A 22285-nucleotide genomic window follows, 5' to 3' on the forward strand; every position below is an offset into this window, starting at 1 on the left:
TCAGGCTACAAGTTCCCCCAAGGCATCGCTTTTTAGGCTACATGCCCAGTGGGGCAGGACTCATGTCAAGTGATTTCAATTTAGATATGTGAGCTTAAAAAAGAGGGAGAGGGAGAAGCAGGGGGAGAGGGAGAGGGACAAAAGGAGGGAGAGAGAGAGAGAGAGAGAGAGAAAGAGTGAGAGAGAGAGAGAAATCTGGTCTCTTTAGACTTTCCCCTTACCCTCTTTAAAATCTGTGAAAAGAACTGATTTCTTACTAATCACTTGAACTCAGAGCTTGGAGGCAAACTCATGTAGAAGGGGAAAAAAAGTAATGACACAATTTCTGGGCTGACACTGTTGACCACCAACTGACAAATACTATGCATAAGGAGGGAGCTCTGGTGGCCTAGTGGCAAGAAGCTGTGCTGCAATCCCAAAGGCATGCAGTTCAAGGCTACCAATTGCTCCATGGGAGGATGGGCAATTTCTACCCATGTGATTAACTGCCTCTGAAAACCTTCTGGAGGATCAGCATGGGTTGACTCCAACTCTACAGTAAACAACAAGAAGGAAGGTGTATGGTGCAAATGGTTTATATTCTCCACTGTCAACTGAAAGGTTGGAGGTTTAACTCCATCTAGAGAAACATCTGAAGAAAGGCCTGGTGACCTATAGCTGAAAAAAATCCATCTATGGAACCCAGTTCTACTTTGACCCACAAGGGGCTGCAATGAGTCAGAATAAACAAGCCTGTAATTTTTATACTTTTAAAACAAGGCAGACAAATCAGAATTGTACACACAAGTATTTCCAGAATTCACGTGTCTTAATTTTCCCTTTAAAACATCTTAAGGGAAAGTTTCTATGTATTTTCCTTGATTTTTTTAATAACCACAAACCTCCTATGTATTTTACTTGATCTTTAAATTAGTCTTACCCTCTAAATAGCTAATATATAACCCTCTAAATAGCTAATATATTCTAAATGTGCTCATGCGGTTGATAAACCCACAAACTAGAAATTATGGTACCCACTCTGCAGGAGAATATTGAGGCTTCTAGTATTTTTTGGAAAGGGATGTCATACTTGGAAAGGTAGAGGGTCAATGAAGGAGAGGAAGACCCTCAACCAGGTGGACTGACACGTGACTGTGGCAACGGGCTTGAATGTGTCAGAGATTGTGAGGATGGCACGAGATATGACAGGGCTCAGAGCTGTCCTGTGGGTTGCTATGGGTTGTACTCACACGACAGTATTTAACAACATTCATTCAAATGAATAACCTTCAATTGACTAACGGGTCAACTATAAGTTGGTTTTGACTGGACAGTAATGAATTTGAGTTCAAACCATCTGAGTTTATTTATTAAATTAAGAAAAGCTAAGTAAAGATGTGAGGTTGTTTGGCTTAATGTTCAAGGAGGGTTGAAACTTTATTATTTCAAGCCATCCTTTGATAAGTTGCACTGAGAAGAGGTGCTCTGCTTCTTTTACAAGGTGAGCAGTCCAAAGCGAAGCCAGATGTGTCAGGCCCTGCCTTCCAACCTGGCCACTCTGCCCAGCTGCATCTGAAAAAGGCTATCATTGCACACGAGAACAGGAGCCCAAAACTGGGGGCAAGCGGTGCGGGAAGCTCCTGTCTCAAAATGTCTAAGGCATATTCATTTCAAAGTGAGTGAGATAATGATTTAAATCAAGGGAAAATTGGCAGTTTCTTTTGCTCCCTTTCACTTGGCAGCACAGGGGCAACCAGTTCAGGTTGGCAGTCAGTTTGTTCTATTGAAAGCAACTGGGCTCTCCAGAAAAGCCTGTTAGGCTTCCTGGGAATATCCTGGGCAACAGTAGAAATCTCAGCAGAAAGGGCAGCAGAATCCAGAGTCACAAAGGCTCATGCAAATGATGCGTCAAGCTGGTTCCTGATAGCGGAGTATCTGCTCAGTTCCAACCAAGGAACCAGGCGTCTGGCAAGGAGCGTCTGAGAGGAATACATGTCTGGCACTTCACCACATGTGCTCTTCCTCCAAAGATTTTTAAAATATCTATTGTTCCTTGAAGAGGGGTGTGTGTGTGTGTGTGTGTGTGTGTGTGTGTGTGTGTGTGTGTGTGTGTTTCTCCCCTCTGTAATTAATTACTATGTGGTTGAGAAGATTCACAGACTAGCAGAACAGACTGAGTGCTGAAACATATGAAAACAATTAGAAAAGAAGTATAATCACGTGAAACCTATAATTTAGTTTAAAAAAAACAGTTTACCTCTCCAATGGGAAATGCCAAACCAGAAAACGCAAATCTCCAGGGCACTTTAATTTAAGGGAAGTGAATCTCACTTCTTATTTTATCCTCTTCAAAACAGAAAAGCTTGACTTCTTTGGCAGTGTTTTCTATTTCGAAGTAATTAAGCTAACTCCATCATAAAATAAAAGAGAAGAAAAGGTAGTTTATATAGTTTTTTAAACTTCACTGGAAACTCTAATAAATGTTAAACTCCTCACAATTGTTAAGAAGTCCAATTTTCTATCCCTTGTGGCTACAAGATCACCTAATATATTTTTTTGACAGGAAGCTTGGGTATTCTGAGCTTCTAAACTCCATTCAAAATTAAATATCAGGCCCCTTTGTGCCTTTCTGTTGAAAGTGTTAAAAAAGAAAACAAGGTATATGAGAATACTTGGGAAAAAGAATTTTTCAAGAAACAGAAACATTACTCAAAAATTAAACCTTTGTATAATGGCTGAAAGGAAAACCAATGTGCTCAGGGAACTTTCATTTAGTTCACACTAACAAATTGGGGGTGGGGGGTGGTAAAGTTTCCGAAGGGGTACTAAGGTTCTGTTACTGGCGGTGAAAATGGTTGTAAAAGGATAATGGTGATGGTCACACACCTTGGTGAAAGGAATAAGTATAGCTGTATCGTCTATGTGAAAACCAGCAAACATTTTTCATACATATTTCACCATGATTTTTTTTAAAAAAAAAAAACAACCCAAGAAACTCATAGCTGTTAAGTCAGAGATGGTTCATAGCTGGCCCTCCAGTGAGTTTTCAGAGGCTATAAATCCCATGTGAGGAGGAGATGACCCATTCGTCTCTGATGGAGCTGCTGGTGGAGTCCAGTCACCAGAGAGGTGGCCCTTAATGCCTTTGAATTATGCCACCAGAGCTCCCAAACAGGGTTCCCCCCCCCCAACCCTCTGTGCGACTCCTTGATGGCAGTTCAAATTTTACAGTGGTTCTGAAAGAAAACATGGACAATATCCACTCATGCGATGTTGCTAGGTGCTGTCAAGCTGAGTATGACATACGGTGATCCTATGAACAACATGTACAATCTTGGAAAACCTGCAGGAGGGTCAGTTCTGACTTGGTGACAATGAGTAATTTTTCAAAAGAAGAATTAATAGTAATAATAATGCAAAGATTTGTTCTTTGTCCATCTCCTATACTCCCTACATTCTACACTCTTTTTTTTCCCTTCTCTATTTCTCTACACTCTTGTGGTTGTTCACTGTCACTTAATTGATTTTAACTTTTGAAAATTTCATGTATGCTTACTTAAATTGCTCCGTAGGGTTCTCAAGCCTATGGCTTTTAAGAAAGACATCACCAGGCCTCTCTTCTGAGACTCCTTTGGATGAGTTTGAACTGCCAACCTTCTGGTTAGTAGTCAAGATTTTAACTGTTTACGCCCCCCAAGAACTATCTCTATATTCTCCACAAACAGATTTACCAACTAAGAAATGTGACCCAGGAAGTATTATGGGTCTTTTATTGGGTTCAAAGATGTGGTGCCCAGAATTTATCTGGGCATCAAATGACAGAAGACCAAGGTTAAATGCCTTAAGAGGCATCCACATAGTTCAATGTGTTATTAACAGGCACCAAAAATCCTTTTCTTCTTCATGATACGCATTCCATTCCTGTTAAGCTACTTTCTGCCACATTAAAAGCAGGATCCCAAATGTGGAAAAACTTAAATCAACTCTCAACTTTTCTGTGACCGGTAAAACAAGTATATGACAGAGACACAGACACTCTAGGCTGGTGGTAGGGTATGTGCAAAGCCTCTGTGAGAGAAGCAGCTGGAAATCTGTCTAACAAATGGATTCTGGGTGTCCAGAGAAGCAATGCTGTGTTGCTGCAGGGGACATTCTCTGAGAATGTCTCATTGTGCTGGACCGACTTCCAATGCTCAGAGGATCTGAAGGGGGATGACAAGAGCAGATCTGCACATTCATAAAGCTAACATAGGTGAAATAACTAAAAATTAAGCCAAACACTAGGAACCATGATTGAGAGTTGTATTCCTAATCAAAGGCTGGCTGTCTCCTGTGGTTCAAATCCACCAGGAGCTCTGTAGTAGAAAGAAGGGTCATCTCTTCCCAATGCAATGTACAGCCTTAGAAACTGATGCAAGTTTGCTATGAATCAGAACCAATTTAAAAAGCAGTAGGTGTTCAATCCACTGCCATTCAGTCAATTCTGACTCACAAACTCTTGAATAGAATTATTAGCTCTGACTTTGGAGTAAACTGTTCCATAGGGTTTCCAAGCCTGTATATCTTTATGGAAGAAGACTGCCTCATCCTTCCTGGAAAAACATTTTGTGGATTTGAACTACTGCTCTTCTGGTTAGCAGGTGAAAGTTTTAAATCAATGCCACCAGGGCTCTCTTAGAAAGAACCACAGAGGGGAGAAAAATTGCCAGGTAAGCATAACATTTAGTAAACACAATTAAATGTTTAAACTCGCCAAAATCCTGAGCATGCCACAGAATTGGGAGTTGTAGCAGAAGGGTTTAATGTTTAATTACAAAATAGAGCTCTCAGGTGCTGAAAGGGCAGCGTACATTCCTGAAATTTCTAGCCTTTTTCGAATTCTTTGTTTTCTCTCATCATCATTGACATTCCTAGATGCACAGAGTACACTCGATGTTGGTTCCCATTCCTCTTCCCCTACCTAATACCTCAGGATCCTTTAAAGATGATGGCTTCCTGGATAAATTTTAACTAAAAGATTCACAAAGTGACTAAGAAAAAAAAAGAAGGTACTTTTCCCAAGGCTATTAAGATAACTTTTTTTTTTTTAAAATTTGCACATTGTTTCACCCGTTTTTCACTCCCACCACGCTCTGGTTTTGAAGATAGAAGCAGGGGGGAGAAATTTTAAACTATGATACAAAGTCAGGGTCTATTATGTATTTTTTAAAAAATTTTATTCTTTTTGCGTGAGTGTACCGTCAAATCAGATCTGACTGGTACAGGAGGAGATTGTCCCTCCTTCCTCGGCAGAGCATCTGGTGAATTCGAACCGTGTGCCTCTGGGATTGTAGTTGCAGATCCTTGCCACTAGGCCACCAGAGCTCCCCTATTATGTATTTTTATATTCTCAACATTTAGTCTGGTCTTTGGGACAAACTGATGCTAAATACTGTAAAATTTAAGTCTCTCAATCAATTATTTGAATCATATATGATTTCTTTTTATTTCTTGTCACTACTTCAGAAACAGAATACAGGTCTATCTTAGCATTTTCTAGAAGTACATGGATGTTTAGGGTGGGCATGTTATCTGTGGAGTACCACAGACTGGGAAGAAACATATCCTTGGGTTTTTATAAGCACAAAACTACTCTAGGATTAAATCCATAGATGTTTTAATCTTTCACTTAAGGACTGGACCACAGACATAACCACATATGGCAAGTTTACAGTGAAGTGGAATATGTTCCATTGAATGTGTGGGAGGTAGATGTGTACTGCGGTCAGAAGGTCTGAATCTGGTAAGCGGACCAGTCAGTGACATGAGACCTTCAAGTCCACTTACCACCAGTGGTCATCAGTTTGAGCGTCTGGTAAATGGGTATGTAATTCACGTCTATGGCTGACTCTGAGAAGAATGGGAATCACAGAACACTTGACTGTGCTAATTTGAAACCTATACCTGGACCAAGAGGCAGTCGTCAGAACAGAGCAAGGAAACACTGCATGGTTCAAAATTGGGAGGGGCTTATGCCAGGGGTGTGCCCTGTCTCCATACTTTTTCAACCTGAATGCAGAACAGATCATCCAGGAGGCTGGGCTCTATGAGGAGAAATGTGGTGTCAGGATTGGTGGATGATCTTATCAACAATCTGCGTTATGCAGATGACACAACCTTGCTTGCTGAAACTGAGGAGGACCTGAAGTGCTTGCTGCCGAGGGTCAAAGACTGCTGCCTTCAATATGGATTGAGGCTCAATGTCAAGAGACAAAGATTCTCACCACTGGATCAATTGGCAGCATCAGGATGGATGGTGAACAGATTGAAATTGTTCACAGCTTTAGTTGGCTTGGCTCCACAATCAACACTCTTGGCACCAGCAGCCAGGAAATTGAAAGACGTATTACGATGGGAAAGCCTGCTGTTAGGGACCTCTCTAAAGTACTGAAGAGCAATGGTGTATCTCTGGAGACTAAGGTGCGCCCGATACAGGTCATGGTCTTTGCAATCGCTTGTTATGCATCAGAGAGTTGGACAATGACTAGGGAGGACAGAAGGAGAGAGGATGCTTTTGAGCTGTGGTGCTGAAGGGTACTGAATGTACCATGGACTGCTAAGAAAACAAACAGATTCTTCCTGGAGAGGGTTAAACCAGGCTACTCCTTGGAGGCAAGGATTCTGGGGCTTCGTCTGACATACTTTGGTCATGTTGTAAGGAGGAACCAGTCCTTGGAGAGGGACATCATGCTTGGGAGGGTGGAGGGATGGCACAGGAGACCCTCTAGGAGGTGGATTGATTTAGTGACTGGGGTAATGGGGATGGGTGTGTCAGAGACAGTGAGATTGGCACAGGGCAGAGCAGAGTTTAGGGATGTTGTACACAGGGTCACTATGAGTTGCAAGTGTCTCAACGGCACATAACAACAACAATAATTCGTGTCTTAGAATGAAAAGGGACAACAGATGCCAAAAGGTTCTACAAATTATCACATGTGCAACTGTCTGTAAGATCTTTGTGGTTATTACATAACAAAAATGAACCAGCTTCTCAAAATACTATATGAGACTGTTGGAACATGGGTTTCCCTCAGGACCAGCTACTATTGCCCTTGTTAAAATTAAGAGAATGAACTGATCTATTCTTTGGGCACTTTAAAATCGGTATGGTTCAGAAAAGGAGCTAAATGAACTCAATTTTACTTGCTATTCCCCTGGAAAAGAAAGTAAGTAGATTTTTATAAACTAGTCACTCTTTAATGAAGGAAGTTCTCCATTCCAGAGGAATGGTTTTCTAGTTAGGTATAAAGTAAGATAAGAGCCATTTAGGAGTTGTATGAAAATTAATGAGCCACAGACAAAAGAAAATAAAACGTTATTGCCAGGTAAATCCCTCCAGCCAACATGGACTGCCTACAAATTTACAGCTAGGATTCAATCTAATCAAGGCAGGAAGAAGCCCACTCTTTGTCCTCATTTAAAATAGCCAAAATTGCAGCAGAGGCGTAGCTTAGCGTTGAGACTATAAACTCTATTTGCTCAGAGGAGGGAATAAGGATGCAGTGGGAAGGAGTGAGTTGGGAAATGGGGGGAAACTCCAATACACTAGGCAGATTCCAAATGCCCAGGCATGCACGAAGCTAGCCAGGCGAGACCTGGGGCCCAGAGCTAACCTGGCAAAGCGCTGCGCTGCCGGCATCACCTTGATCCCAGCTTGCTCTAGCCGTCTGCGCTTTTGGATTTCAGCATCTTTTTCTTCAGACTTGGGACCCAGTGCCACTGTGGCCTCCTCTGAGGGAGACGTCTCCTTACCACTGCCATCGGGTGACATTAACCCACCATCGGAAGGTTTCCCACCAACATCCACATGGTCTGCTTGGTCCTCTTCACAGGACGACCCCACTTCACTTCCCTCTTCCTCTATTGTTTCAGGAAAGCTAGTGAGTTGGACAATCGAGTTAGCCAAATTTATGGACTGAACTGGGCCATCAGACCCCGGGTCATCTCCCAGCCAATCTGACATTATTTTTCACTTAGGGAAAAAAAAGTGTGTGGGGGGGCAATAATCATGGCATGTAGTATGATCCTTCCAATGTAAAGGATGTTAAACGGAGACATTTGTTAACTAATACAGCATACTTTCAGCAATGATTAAAAGCTACGCCAAACTTGATATTGAAAATCCCAATTGTTTCCTGCTGGAAAGGTAAAATTCATTAGTGTTGTTAAACATGTAAAACTTCGTATACAATGTTTGTTCAGGAAAAATCATAGATAGGAATGACAGACAATTAGAAATTACTGTGAAAAAACAAGGTCGTTTTCCTGAAAGAATTAGACCACGTAATGCTTTTCTTTGACTGCACGAAGCTTCTTGAAAGGAGGAACTCTATAATTTACTAATAACTAGGAAATAACACTAGCACACAATCGATGTATAATATGTACTTATTGAGCATATGAACACATAAATACCAAAAACATATAATAAAAGAGTAAAGAAAAGAGATATTTACTCAAAAGATGTGAGAAAACAATTTATCTTTCAGTTATTGTGACTTTCTACATGTGATTTGTAAACACATTCCTCATATTCCTTGTATATAAGATGTTTGCATCTAGATAAGGGTGTCTTTTTGCAGCTAGTCTAACAGGATTGGGAGTTGATAAGACATAGATGACAGCCTTTTAGCAGTGTTCTCTAAGTCCTGTTGATATACTCACTAAAAAATACCAAGACAAAAAACCCACAAAACCCCAAACTCACTATTGTTGATTGAAAACTGACTCATTGCTAATCTTCCAGGAGGTTTTCAAAAGCTGTAAAATCACCAAGGAAGAGATTGCCCATCTTTCTCTCACCGAGCAGTAGGTGGGCTTGAACTTTAGACTAGCCTGCCCTTAGGTTGGCAGCACAACTCCTTACCCATTAGGCCATCAGCTGTGTGGGGTTGGTTTTTTTGGGTTGTGTGTGTGTGTGTGTGTGTGTGTGTGTGTGTGTGTGTGTGTGTTTTAAATCTGCTATTAGAGAGTTCTGACAGATGTTTGAAAAATAATGTGAAAAATTAGTAAGTCAGATATGAAAGAATGACTATTATATGCTCCCATTTCCATGAAATATCCAGTTTGGCAAGTGGCTAGAACAACTCAAAACAAATTCATGGCTACCAGAAACTGAGGAGGAGAAGAGAAGACTGGGGTCTTGCTGCTTCAGGGCACAAAGTTTCTATCAGGGTTGATGGAAAAGCTCTGGAAATGAAGGCGGAAATGGCTTTGGAGTATTGTAAATGCAGTTCATGTCACTGAATTATACATGTAAGAAGTAGTATTTTTATCTATCGACATTTGTATTACAATACAAGATAGCATGCTTATTAGACAAATGTTTGTTGAACATTGTGTGCCTGGCACTGTTCTAGGTGCCCTCAGGAAGCTTATATTCACAAGCTGTCTCCAAGGCTGCCCTCCTCACCTCCACTTGTCATTTGATATCAGAGTTGTACAGTGACTATTCAGCCTCACGTCCAGCAGCCCTATCCCTGGTAACATTTGCACATTCAGGCCAGAAAACAAGCAGCAAAGCTCAGGACTTACCTGAAGGGCCTCTCGCCACCCAAGGGGGACGTGGCAGTGCTCCAGCTCTTCCTGTACTCCTCTCGCTCCGCCTTCTTCTTCCTCAGAGGAGCGGGGACGTAGGCTGTCTGGTTGCTTTTGTTGGGGAGGTACTGGTTAAAAGGCACTGCTGATTTCGGCTCACCGTGGGAAGTCCGCCGTGCAGACATGTCATCCTTCTTCACATCTGGTAGCTTCCGATGTGGCAAGTCAGACTCGGAATCACTTCCTCTCCCTGAACAAGAGAGGATGGGCGCAGAAAAAGCATGTCAGGTTATCAGGAAATTCCCACTGGCATGTGCACTGTATGAGAGATGTGGTTACATCGGTGGGTCTCTAGGATTCCTTCCTGAAATTATTCACTTAACAAATATAAAGTATCACTCTAAATTAGGCTATTCTGAGGGGGGGAAATCATTCAACATTAATCAAGAGGGAGCAGGAAAAAGGAACAATTTAAGAAATAGAGGGAAGGCAGGCTGTATCTCAGAGTTATAGCTGGCAACACATTCACAATAGAATTATATGCCTGCTGAGATTATGTGACTTTAAAAAGAAAAAGCTTAAATTAACCAGTGAAGTTGTTTTTAGCCACCTGCTACCTGTTTTTTCACTGTGCTAGGTATTTGGACATATATGAATAATAATGGAGGGTTTTTTTCTTTGCGGTTTCCTAAATCAATTCATGGAATATTGAAGGAATGTAACTTATAATTTAGGAGCACACAACAGAAATACAATTGGAATTCAGAAGTGACCGATTAGGGTTATAATAACAAAGTCACATGATTTTGGTTGCCACGCTCTTGTCGTTAGGTGGCATCAAGCCAACTCTGGCTCACGGCAACCCTGTGAACCACAGATCTGAGCCCTGCCCTGTCCTGCACTGTCCTCACAATCTCCGATATGTTCCAGCCCATTGTTACAGTCACTGTGTCAATCCTCCTCCTTAAAAGTCTTCTTCTCTGGTTACCAGAGGCAATTTTTCTTCGCAGTACCCAAAACAAAAGAAAAAGGAAAAAAAACCCAACAAACCTCCCAGCTCTCATGCTGGGAAAGATGGAAGATCAGTAAAAGACAGGAAGGCTTTCAGTGAGATGGACTGATGCAGTGACTGCAGCGCAGGGCCCCAGCAAGGCAGACATCGTGAGCATGGCACAGGATGGGGCAAAGCGCAGATGATCTGTTATTCGTGGAGTTGATATGAGTTGTAGTTGACTTAAAGACTTCTAAAGGCAGCATGGCCCTAGAATCAATCCAGACTTTTGATATTCATGGAGGCTGGATGAACCCTTCAAACTATTGTCCTGAGATAATCTTCAAATCTTAAACAAACAATACCTGGAGGTCTAATCCAAACCAACTACTACTAGCTGAACTACTGAATGTCTACCTTGAGCACTGTGCTCTTTCAAGCTAGATGAGATCAAATTAACAACAGAAACTCAGATTAGATAGGAAGCTTAGGGAACAATGATATTATACTAGTGGAGGAAAAGAACAACTTAGACAAAGAGGACAAGAATGGTTGCACAGCTAGAAGAATATAATCAATGTTACAAAGCAACTAGAAATTGCTAAATTGGTACATGTAATGTCATTTATATTCTCAGCAACAATTACAAAAACTTCGTGTGTGTGTGTGTGTGTGTGTGTGTGTGTGTGTGTGTGCGCGCGCGCAATCCCCTAAATCTAAACTCACTGTTGTGGAGTTGATCTTGACTCACAAGGACCCTCAATTGCTTTCCAAGCCTAAAATCTTTAAGAGAGGAGACTGCTCATCTTTATGCCATTGAGCAGGTGGTGGGTATCTCTATCAACCCACCTACCCAGCTATCTAAACAGACTTTATGCCGCTATCATCTATTTTTTTTTTCTTCTTCTGGTGCCTTATCCTTTCTACTGGTATTTTGAGATTGAGAAATTATATTAATCACAGTGTTTATTCCGGTGCTTTTTCACATGGTGGTCATTCTCAAACTATGTGACGAACAAATGGATTATTTGAGGTTTAAAAGTCTTTTAGACAACCCAAAGGAATTCATTGCTGCCCCATCATCAGTCTTTTGTTGGGCATGTACTTAACTCTGACTTATGGCAACTCTATGTGTATCAAAGGAGAACTGTGCAGGGTTCTACAAACTGTGTAGGTCATATAAACCCATAGGTAGGGTTTTCAATGGTTGATTTTTGGAAGTAGATTGACAAACTTATCTTCCAAGGAGATGCTGAGTAGTGGACTCAAGCTTCCAACCTTTTAGTTAGCAGGATGAGTTAACTACTTATCAACTTTGTCATGTCACTGCCTTAAACCTCAGTTTCCCAATCCGTAAAATGAAGATCCCATATATTTCATAAAGCTGTTGGAAGGGTCAAACATTACAATCCAGATCAGAAGTTTGGTATAGCAGTTGGCACAGTGAATGTCAGCTATGTACAATTTAATAGTTCTGGGTCATCAATTGTTGTTGTTAAGTGCTGTCGAGTATGACCCATAGAGACCCTATGCACAATATATCTGAACCCTGTCCTATCCTGTACCATCCTCATACTTCCTGACACATTAGAGCCCATTACAGCAGTCACTATGTCAATCCACCTGGTTGGGGGTCTTCTTCTCCTTTGCTGACCCTCTGCCTTTCTGAACATCCTGTCCCTCTCCAAGGAATTGCCCCTCCTAGCAACATACCAGAAGTATGTGAGGCAAAGCTTTATCATCTTTGCGGCCAAAGAACACTCTGGCTGCACTTTCTCCAAGACATATTTGCTTGTTCTTTTGACAGTCCATGGGATGTTCAGCATTATTCTCCAACACCACACTAAAAGGCATAAATTCTTCTCTCATCTTTATTCACTAAACAGCTCTCAGATGCATAGCAAGTGATCAGAAAGTCCATGGATTGAATCAGATGCATCATAGTCTTCAAACTGACACCATTACTTCTCAATGATACACATATACTTTTTTTTAATTTGATTAACAGCCAGTAGGCTGTTTGGTCTTTTTAATTAGCAATCAGTTGTGGGCTTGGAGACTCTTAAAACCTGGTAGGTAAGGCTTTGTGACTAAAAGTTGGTTGGGAAGACTAATTTGCTACTAGAGGTACAAACTATCTGTTGTATTTGGGAAGGGCACTATTTTAATTGGTACAGCACTTGTCTATCTGCTTGCTGTACTGAGATAACTTGTGAATTGCTGTGATCCTGAGAGCTGTGCCATACATAGGTGTGTCATATGCCACAAAGGTTATCTATGGTGGACAGGTTTTAGTAGATCTCCCAGATTAAAACAGATTAAGAAACAACAACAATGCATGCAAATGATTATATGAAACATGACGTGAATGAAGAATAGTGTGAAACACACTGTGTATGAATTTGGTAAATAAAACCAATTAAAAAAAATAAAACAGATTAAGAAGTAGGTTTGGCCATCTACTTCTTAAACAACAGACCTTTAACACCCCTATGAATAGTAGAGGAACACAGATAATTATAATATTAATGGTAAAGTCATAAATGGAAGTCAGTTGAGATGGGAAAAATAATGGCAAACATTCTTTAATAATTGGAATATGGAATGTATGCAGCTTGAATGTTGAAAAACTAGATACTGGGAAAAATGACATGGAACTCATGAACATTGACATTTTAGGAATTAGTGAGAAAAAATGGACTAGCTTTGGCCACTTTGAATCAGATAATCACATGGTATACTACGTTGGGGATGAAAAACAGAATGGTGTTGCATTCATAGCCAAAAAGTTAATTCCAAGTTCTATCCTAAAATACAATGTTTTGAGTGATGGATATTATCCATACTCATACAAGGAGGACCTGTTAATATGACTATTATTCAAATATACATTCTTTTACCAAATCTTGCAATCTGAAATTTATCAAACATGCAATCAAGATGGGCTAATGATAATTTGTGACTGGAATGTAAAAGTTGGAAACAATGAAGAGGGATCATCTATAGCAAAGTGGAATTCCTAGGCTTGTCCCTGACATACCAAAGTAACCTCCTCATCTGTAAAACAGGAATGAAATAATTTCCTCTACTTTAAAAAGAGACCTTGACATTAAGGAAGACTGTAAAAATTAAAAGCATTTTCTATAAACAAGTCACTCATTGTTGCACAGAAAATATTCAGTTTATGAATTATTCACAGCTCTAGCTTTCAGTCTTCCTCTTAAAATTTTGACAATTTCATAACTTCATTCACAACTTAACTCCCTTTCCACTATGAGATGGTTTATTTTGCTTCATAATAAGATGCTTAGATTCACCTGTGAATTGCTTTCTATAAACTAGTGCAAATACTGTCTTGTTTCCCCATTTGATTCCCAATTTATAAAGGTGGAAAGAGAAGGAGTATCTTTCCTATGGCTGTTTAATAGCATCTTATTTTGTTGTTGTTGCTATTATGTACCATCAAGTCAGAAGTGATTGCTAGTAACCTTTCTGCAGGCTTCTAGAAGTACTAAGTCACTACTTCTGAATGTCCTACAGAGATTTGAAGTATGTAGCTTTGGGTTGGCAGCATAATTCCTTCCCCACCAAGCTACACGGAGGGAGCTCTGATGTACTATTGGTAAGAATGCACAGTGGAACGGCAACCAGATACAAGGATGGTAAATGTGTCTTACACACCTTGAGCATGTGTCTTACACACCTTGAGCATGTCATCAGGAGGGGGGAAAGTCTTTGGAAAAAAAACTTCATGTGTGAAAAGGGAGAGGATCAGTGAAAGAAGGGATGACCTTCAAGGAGATGGATTGACAAAGTCACTGTGACAATGGGCAGGAATACAGTAGAGATCATAAAAATGATGCAGGACCAAGCAAGGTTCAGGTCTGTTGTTCAAAAGGTTGCTGGGAGTTGTAGTCAACTTGGTGACACCTAACAGCAACAGCAACAGCAGCAGCAGCAGCAGCAGCAGCAGCAGCAGCAGCAGCAGCAGCAGCAGCAATGGACTTGAAAAATCTTGGTTTCCAACTTCATCCCGTGTAGATAAGTGGTTTCTCTATCTATGTTCACCAAAGTTAGAACAATGCCACATCACACATGACAATGTTATTTTATGCGAGTCTGACTTTTCCATTTCAAGGGGCTACATTTCCCTCTTCAAACAGTCAGGTGTTTTTCTTTCTTATAAAATATTTTTGGCATCTTCATTAAAGCCCTTTGCTCTTTTAATCCACTTCTAGTACTTGAGTTCTTCATTTCTGTCCCTTAAGCCATCTGTCATGCAGAAGATAAGACTATTCATCTAAGCCAGTACATCATATTTGTGAACTCTGTTCTTCATTTTGAAAGTACATGAGTGGAAGGAAGTATTATTGTTCTTCAGTGAAGTCCACTAGGTCACCCTTACACAATGTGAAGGAAGCTCTAGTGGTATAGTCAATGGGAATTGTGCTGGTGGCACCTCTCGGGGAGTTTGAATCCACCAACGGCTCCTTGGGGGATAAATGGGCAATTTCTTTTCACAGAATTTATAGTCTCTTAAAAACCTGCTGGAAGGTCAACCCTGAGTCAGTTCCAACTTATCAGCAATGAGTATGAGACATGGCCCTAAAGGTGACTTAGGGGGGTGAAGGTTTGAAGGGATTGATTGGTGAATCAACCTAGGAGAGCCACAGTGTCATGAATGCCCTTGCCAGGGAGCACTCATATCCAACCCACAGAATCAAGGTGCTTCTCTACCAGAGAGTCACTGAGGATCACAAATAAGCAAGCTCTTGTAGCCTATAGCGAAGGAACAGTCCAAAGACAGGCAATTCTAATGCACCAGCTACTACGCAGGTGATTTACAGCCTCTGAAAACCTACTGGAGGGTCAGCTATTAAGTTGATTTTGACTCGATGACAAATAAAACCAGCAAGAAGAACTGATGCCTTTGAGCTGTGGTTCTGGAGAAGGGTGCTGAGTCTCCTATGAACTGCTAAAAGAGCAAATTTATATGTCTCAGAAAAAGTGCGGCCAGAGTGCTCCTTGGAGGCAAAGCTTCCTCTCAATTCTTGGATATGCAGCTAGCCTAGGCTGTTCCTTAGAAAGGGACATCATGCTTGGAAAGACGGAGGGTAAGCAATGGAGAGTAAGACCTCTAACAAGATGAACTGACCTGGTGACTTCAGGAATGGGCTATAGTGTGTCAGAGATGATGAGGATAGCACAGGATACGGCAGGGTTCAGTTCTGCTGTTTAGAGGGTTGTTATAAGTCGTACTTGACTTTGACACATAATAACAGCAACATGCTGATTTGACAAAGAATTTGGAGAGTTTCATGTTAAGATTTCCTCAAATGTACTGTGAATCCTAGGAAATCCAGCTGCAAGACTTTTTTTTTAATCCTTCCAAATATGGGCATGCTTATTAGGACTAGAAATCTTCTTGATTAGCATCACTTTTAAAAACATACCATACACTCTTATGAAATCCAACATCCATTTGGCTAGAATCATATCACATTTTTTAAAAGGCAGATAAAAATGTGTTGTTTTTCTTTAAAGACCTCGTTGAATCTTGATTGTTTACAAAAGCATGTGCCTGTAGGTATCAGACTTAATGGGTGAAATGTGTCAAGTGCCTTTTCATGGATCAAATTTTTGTGGAATTCAGTTTAATATTATTCTTTACATGGAAAAAAATATGAAAAGGCTCTCTCTTATCCATCTTAATTTAGACAAGCGAAAGTGCACCTCAGTATAGATTTGTACATTATTTGCAATCACCATCTTAAACTCTTTCAAGATGTGGCTCTTTATAAACTCTGAACCCCTCAAAGCTGGTGACAGAGTAAGTAAAGGACTCGCAGTGATAAAAACAAAACAAAACAAAAACCAGAATGAAGAACATATATGTTGTTGTCATTATGTGCTTTTGAGTCACCTGCAACTCATAGCGACCCTGCTCCATACTGTGTCAATCTTCCTGTCTCTGACACACCTATCCCCATTATCCCAGTCACTGAATCAATCCATCTCATCAAGGGTCTTCCTCATTTGCACTGTCCTTTCACCCTCCCAAACATGACCTCGCTTTCCAAGGACTGGTCCCTCCTTGCAACATGTCCAAAGTATGTTAGATGAAGCTTCAGAATCCTTGCCTCCAAGGAGCAGACTGGCTTCACCCTCTCCAGGACAAACCTATTTGTTCTCCTATAAGTTCAAGGTATATTCAATACTCTTCTCCAGCACCACAGCTTAAAGGCACTAATTCTCATTCTATTATCTGTAGTCATTGCCCAGCTTTCTGATGCATAGCAAGTAATTGCAAAGAAAAAAAAATCTATCTATCTATCTATCTATCTATCTATCTATCTATCTATCTATCTATCTATATCTATATCTATATATATCTAAATAGTATAGATTAAATACAGGAAGTATCTCTGGTGGTGTAGTGGGTAAGGAATTACGCTGCCAACCCAGTGGCACACAGATCAAATCCACCAGCTGCTCTAAGAAAGAAACATGGGCAATCTCTTCTTGTGTGATTTACAGTCTCTGGAGGGTCAGCTGTAAGCCAGTTCCCACTTGATAGCACATAGTAACAACACATACAGTAAAACCTGTGAGGGCCGTAACCTGTATCAGACAGAAACTTGAAAGAAAAGTATTTTTCCCACCCACTTCCTAAACAACTTGCCTCCGGAAACTCTATGAACTTTGATAAATGTCGATACTTGGAGAGGGGTTTCAGGTCTTTTGTTAATTGGGCCGGGTCGCTATGAGTCGTGCTCAACTCGAAGGCAATCAACAACAACAACAACTACATAAACAATAGAAAATATAGAAAAGTGGCTAGTTTTGTAAACTGCCAAAAGTGGAAAACTTATTAGACCCAGGAAAACAAGGCAGTATTGTTGAGTCCCTGCTCTCACGGTAGTTTAGTTAAGACACATTATGCAAAAGTAAATCTACTTCTGGGTTATGTTAAAGATCAATTAGATCAGGGCCAAGCATTGTGACTTCTCATTCCGTGGGTGGTATTTAAGATCTCATGAAATTTTAGCAATGTTTCTCAAGCAGCTCACAATGGCCTCTGGAATTCCTTAGGCGTCATATACTAAGTGGTTCCCTGAAGAGAATCTATTTGTTGGAAAGTTTAAGTACTAGAGGAAAAGCATTAGTTCAGCCACTCTGGAACAACAGTAACAAAAATCTATTATACAAAGATGTGCCAGTAAAAGAAACTTACTTGGGACACAAACTATTCTAACAGTGTTACACTTCTTAGCAGGGTGTTATGTGTCACTTAAAAACATTGATTACTCTTAAAAACATTGATTACTAAGGCTCATCTGGAAACTATGAAAAGAAGAGAAATCGTATTGCTTTGCAGGAGGATTAAATGAGGTAATATATGCTCAAGTACTTGGTACTTTGAACACATTAAGTCCTTGATCCATAGATGCAGCTAGTAATGGAATTTTATCACTGCAAGGGATCTTTTCATTAGAAAAGCTATTTGAATCTCACAGATAATACTCAGGTTACGAGAGATGTTAATGTCACCAGTTGCTGTTGCTGCTGCTGTTATGTGCCATCTAGTCAGAGTTAACTCATAGAGGACCTTCTAGTATGTTTCAAGAGGCTGTAAGCCACATGGGAGGATACTGCCCATCTATCTCCTTCGGAGAAGCTGGAGGATTTGAACTATGACCGTGTGCCTTCAGTTAACAGCTCAACAACTTACCACCAGACCGCCCTTCACCATTAATACATGAAAAACAATCAGAAAATCCTAAAAATTTCCCACCAGCCTGGGGATTTTTCTGCAAGTTTACACACACAGAAGAATCAAGTCATCTTTCCTTCCTGAGAAGGCAAGGCTCCAGGTAGGTCACTTCTAAAAAAGTACACATTTGATTTGTAAGAGGTTACACCACCATACACTTTGATAAATGTTCCTTTCTCACAGGTGGTGTGGGATCCAGCTGGATTTCTAGTAAAGCCTGGCCTACTATAGACAAGAGTTTTCTGGACTAGGCATTGGGCACTCACACCACCTACATGGCTCTAGTCAACCCAGGAGGATCACTCAGATTGCCAAGGACCCTGACAATGAACATTTCCCAGCCTGAGGCTTAAGAACAGTCATATACGCAGGGGATGTGTTTGCAGCTTGCTGGAAGCCAATCTATTTTCACATGGATAGTGTAGTGCTTGCTCAATCATTTCCTCTCCAGAGGCCTTGAGTTAGCATTTCCCCTCCTCAGACCCAGAGTCTATAAACTCCAACCTCGTTTATAAGCTAACGGTCCACACAGGGCCTAGATTCATTGAGACCAAGGGAGGAATGACATAACCCATTTTCCAACAGAAGATATGCTGACTGAGGCCATGTTCAAACAAATCGCTGGCACAGCCAACACAAATCTTAAGGGTCATGAAAAACAACATTCAAAAAAGAGGTTTCTTCAACCAGTTGACAATGTTCGACCAGGATCCAGCAAGGTTGACACAGAGTCCCCTGGACCTGAGCCCAGCCCTCTGCTGTTAATGGTTAATTCTGAGTTGTGAGTGGAGGAAGACGCCAACCTACCATCACTGCTTCCCCGGAGGACTACATCTGGGGAGGGTGTCTGCCGGGAACGGGAGCCGAAGGAATCCAGGCTGTCGAAGGAATCATCTCTGCCGTGCCGAGGGGGCGAGAGGGAGTCGCTGCGTTCCGAATCCCAGCAGTCGATGTAGCCACTGTCTCGAATGCTGCGCTTGGGACTCTCAGTGTCATCAGTCTCCTGCCAGAAACCAAAACAACACAATTTGAGGCATCATGATAGAAGGTGTGGTCCCTAAAGTATCAGCAAATGTGGTGGTCTCTCCCCCAGCACCAAATCCTGCAGATCCCCTCCATGTGGGAATGTCCACGGAGCAAGCTCCTGGAGGAGGGATAAGCATCTCTAAGTCATCAGAAAATCACACTCAACATTTCCCAAAGAAAATGCCCAAATCAGAGACCTTATAATGATTTTTTAAAAAAACAACAAAACCAACCAAACAACCCCAAAACCTCAAAACTCTCAATCCAACAAATCCCAAAAAACAGAAGGCTTAATAATGGGTCATAAAGTTTTGATTCCTAAGACAACAATGACAGATGGAAACACACACATGAAAAGCTAAGACCGTAACCTTGACCCGCCTCTCGGAATCCATAACTGCATGTCTGTCCTGGGAACCAGCCCCCAGTTCAGTCAGCAACTGCTCCCGTGTCTCTGCTATCTGGCAAATGCACGCAGCCTTTCCTGCAGCAAAATCAGCTTGGTAAAATCCCGGAGCAGCATGCTTCCATCGCCTTCTACCTTGAACGGAAATTCCTGCTCTGAAAGGGAGCTTCTTTCGGAGGCACAAAGTTTTGTCTTTTTTTTTTTTTTTAAAGAAGGCAATGAGAAATATGCAAAATGCTTTTCCTGATGCCTCAGAAGAATCCAGGCATGCTCTCAGCTCCGGCCAGCTCTTGGCGCTGGGGCAGCTGAAAGCACTTGTGGCTGACCCACATGTTCAGTGCAGTAAGAACAATGGCTGCCTTTGACAGCCTGTGAATATAAATTCTTTCCAGCACAAGCAGCACATACTAAAACACTGAAACTCCGGCAGAAGAAAAGGTCAGTCCAAGCCATCTTCACCCTCTTAATATAATAAAAGCCTTGTTCCTGCCAGTGTCTTAGCATTGATTACACTCGTCAGGGTGCAGGAAAACAAAAATAACTCTGGTCACTCAAAGATAAATCTCACTTTAATCTCCCCCAGACTGTCGCTGAAAATGAGGGTTGGGGATGACTCACGCCTGAAAAGACTGGACTGCAGACCGTGGACTTCCTGGGATATGAGGGACCGTCTCCCTCCACCTTCCAGATAGTAAGGAAAAAGAGATATTCTGCATGTTATGATTTTTGAAATCTGGTCTAAACTGTCCAGAATGCCCCCCAGAATGAATTCCTTTGCAAGAAGTGTCTTTGTGGGTTGCTATTATCAAGCCTTTTCAGACCCCTGACTCACTTCCCAGAGGGAGGTTTGGAGGAGGGAGGAGACTCACTGACTTGTAATTCACAAGCTACACACACAAGGGAACCAGTGAGGGGCCAGGCTAGAAGCGGGCACCCTGCAGTTTCCACACAGCAGGAGTTATTGGTGCTTCTGCAAAATATGTTGTCAAATGGTTCAGGGGGAGCAGATCACTATGGTTTCCAAGAGGCAGGTGGACATTCCAGTTATGGAAATCAAGGTAGTTTACTTCTAGGTCAAAAGTTAACAGGGACTTGAATGAAAGGCTGGACTAGTTTAAGAAGGAAGCACCCATGACTTCCTGCAAAGAATACATCTCAACTGCATATGAGTTCTTACTTAGCTTCTTGGAAATGCAATTTTCTGGGATAATTTATCTACTGAGAATTAGCGACATGGGTTAAAAAAATTATGAAGGTCCCTTTTATTAAATTCTGCGTGTCTGGGGCTGTATTAGGGTGTGTGTGTATGTGTGTGTGTTGTCGAATCGCATCCAATTGGCACAGGAGGAGATTGCCCCTCCTTCTCCAGCAGACCATCTGGTGGATTTGAACCATTTGCCTTTGGGATTGCAACACAGCTTCTTGCCACTAGGTCAGCAGAGCTCCCTTTGATGGAGTTTTTGTATGTTATATTAGAAACAGAGTGTAAGTGCAACTAGAGTGCATCTTAGAGGCAAGGATGGTGAAACTTCACCTCATGTACATTGGGTATATTGTCAGTCCTTGGAAAAGACAACATGCTGAGTGAGGTGGAGGATCAGAGAAAGAGAGGAAGACTCTCAACAAGATGGACTGAAGCAGTGACTGTTACGATGAACTTGAATTTATTAGAGCTGGTGACAGTGGTGCAGGAGAGGACAAGGCTCAGATCTATTCACAGTTACTATGAGTGGAATCAACTCAATGGCACCGAACAATAACAACAACAAGAATAATACGATTACTTCATCTGCACAACTGTGGTTATTGTTTACTCCATTTATGGAGGAAAGAAATGAGGTTCAGGGAGATTAAGCCATTCAAGGTCAAACAGCGACAAAGCTGGAACCGAGGCACAAAACTCTGCAATCAAATATCAAACAGCAAAACCTGAAAATGTTTGGTGCAATTACAGCTACTGCCATTAGCATCACCCCCCTCGTGACCGGATAATTACTTGTCTCCGTACTCTGTGGATGAGGTTGACCTGGTCTCTCAGCCAAATGTCATTCGTGTCCATGCAATAAATGTCACACGAGACAGGCAGTTTAGGGTTATGGTTTCAATGTAGTCTCCTGAACCAGATGGACTTCGCTGCAATCCTGGTTCCACCACTTACTAACTGTATGACTTTTAGGCAAGTAATTTCAAGCCTCGGTTATCTGTAGCATAGGCTAATATTAGTACTATCTCACAAGGTTTCTTGGAGGATTAAATGTGTAATACATGGCAAGCCTACAGAATAAAGGCCTGATATATAAATATATCAAAAGCAAAGAGAGTGTTAGTGAGTTGAGTCCAATTCACAGCACTGTTGTAGGGCAGAGTAAAATTGCTTCTTAGGGAGGGTTTCCAATGTTGGAAATCTTTACAGAAGCAGATTGCCGTATCTTTTCCCCCTCAGAGTGATTAATGGGCTCACTGCTGACCTCTTGGTTAATAATTGAGTGCTTAACTATTGTACCACCAGAACAAAAATAATTAATAAAGCAAC

The 22285-nt window shown here is 41.3% G+C and overlaps 1 protein-coding gene across 3 annotated transcripts in view; it reads right to left on the minus strand.

The window, feature by feature from the left end:
- The window catches only part of LIMCH1 (LIM and calponin homology domains 1), a 559635-nt gene that overhangs the window by 102799 nt on the left and 434551 nt on the right, over window positions 1–22285 (minus strand). For 2 of the 3 annotated variants that reach the window (XM_006898182.1, XM_006898181.1), the window contains exons 1-3: window positions 19718–19741; window positions 19128–19323; window positions 9553–9805 (exon numbers count right to left, since the gene is read on the minus strand). In XM_006898182.1, coding sequence (XP_006898244.1) covers window positions 9553–9805; window positions 19128–19323; window positions 19718–19741 — 473 coding nt within the window. Of the gene's footprint in view, window positions 1–9552; window positions 9806–19127; window positions 19324–19717; window positions 19742–22285 lie in introns of those variants that run through there. The other variant, XM_006898180.1, reaches the window with a different exon arrangement.

This window comes from Elephantulus edwardii, unplaced genomic scaffold (genome assembly GCF_000299155.1).
Source record: "Elephantulus edwardii isolate Elephantulus edwardi_28Jun2011 unplaced genomic scaffold, EleEdw1.0 scaffold00222, whole genome shotgun sequence".
Taxonomy (NCBI): domain Eukaryota; kingdom Metazoa; phylum Chordata; class Mammalia; order Macroscelidea; family Macroscelididae; genus Elephantulus; species Elephantulus edwardii.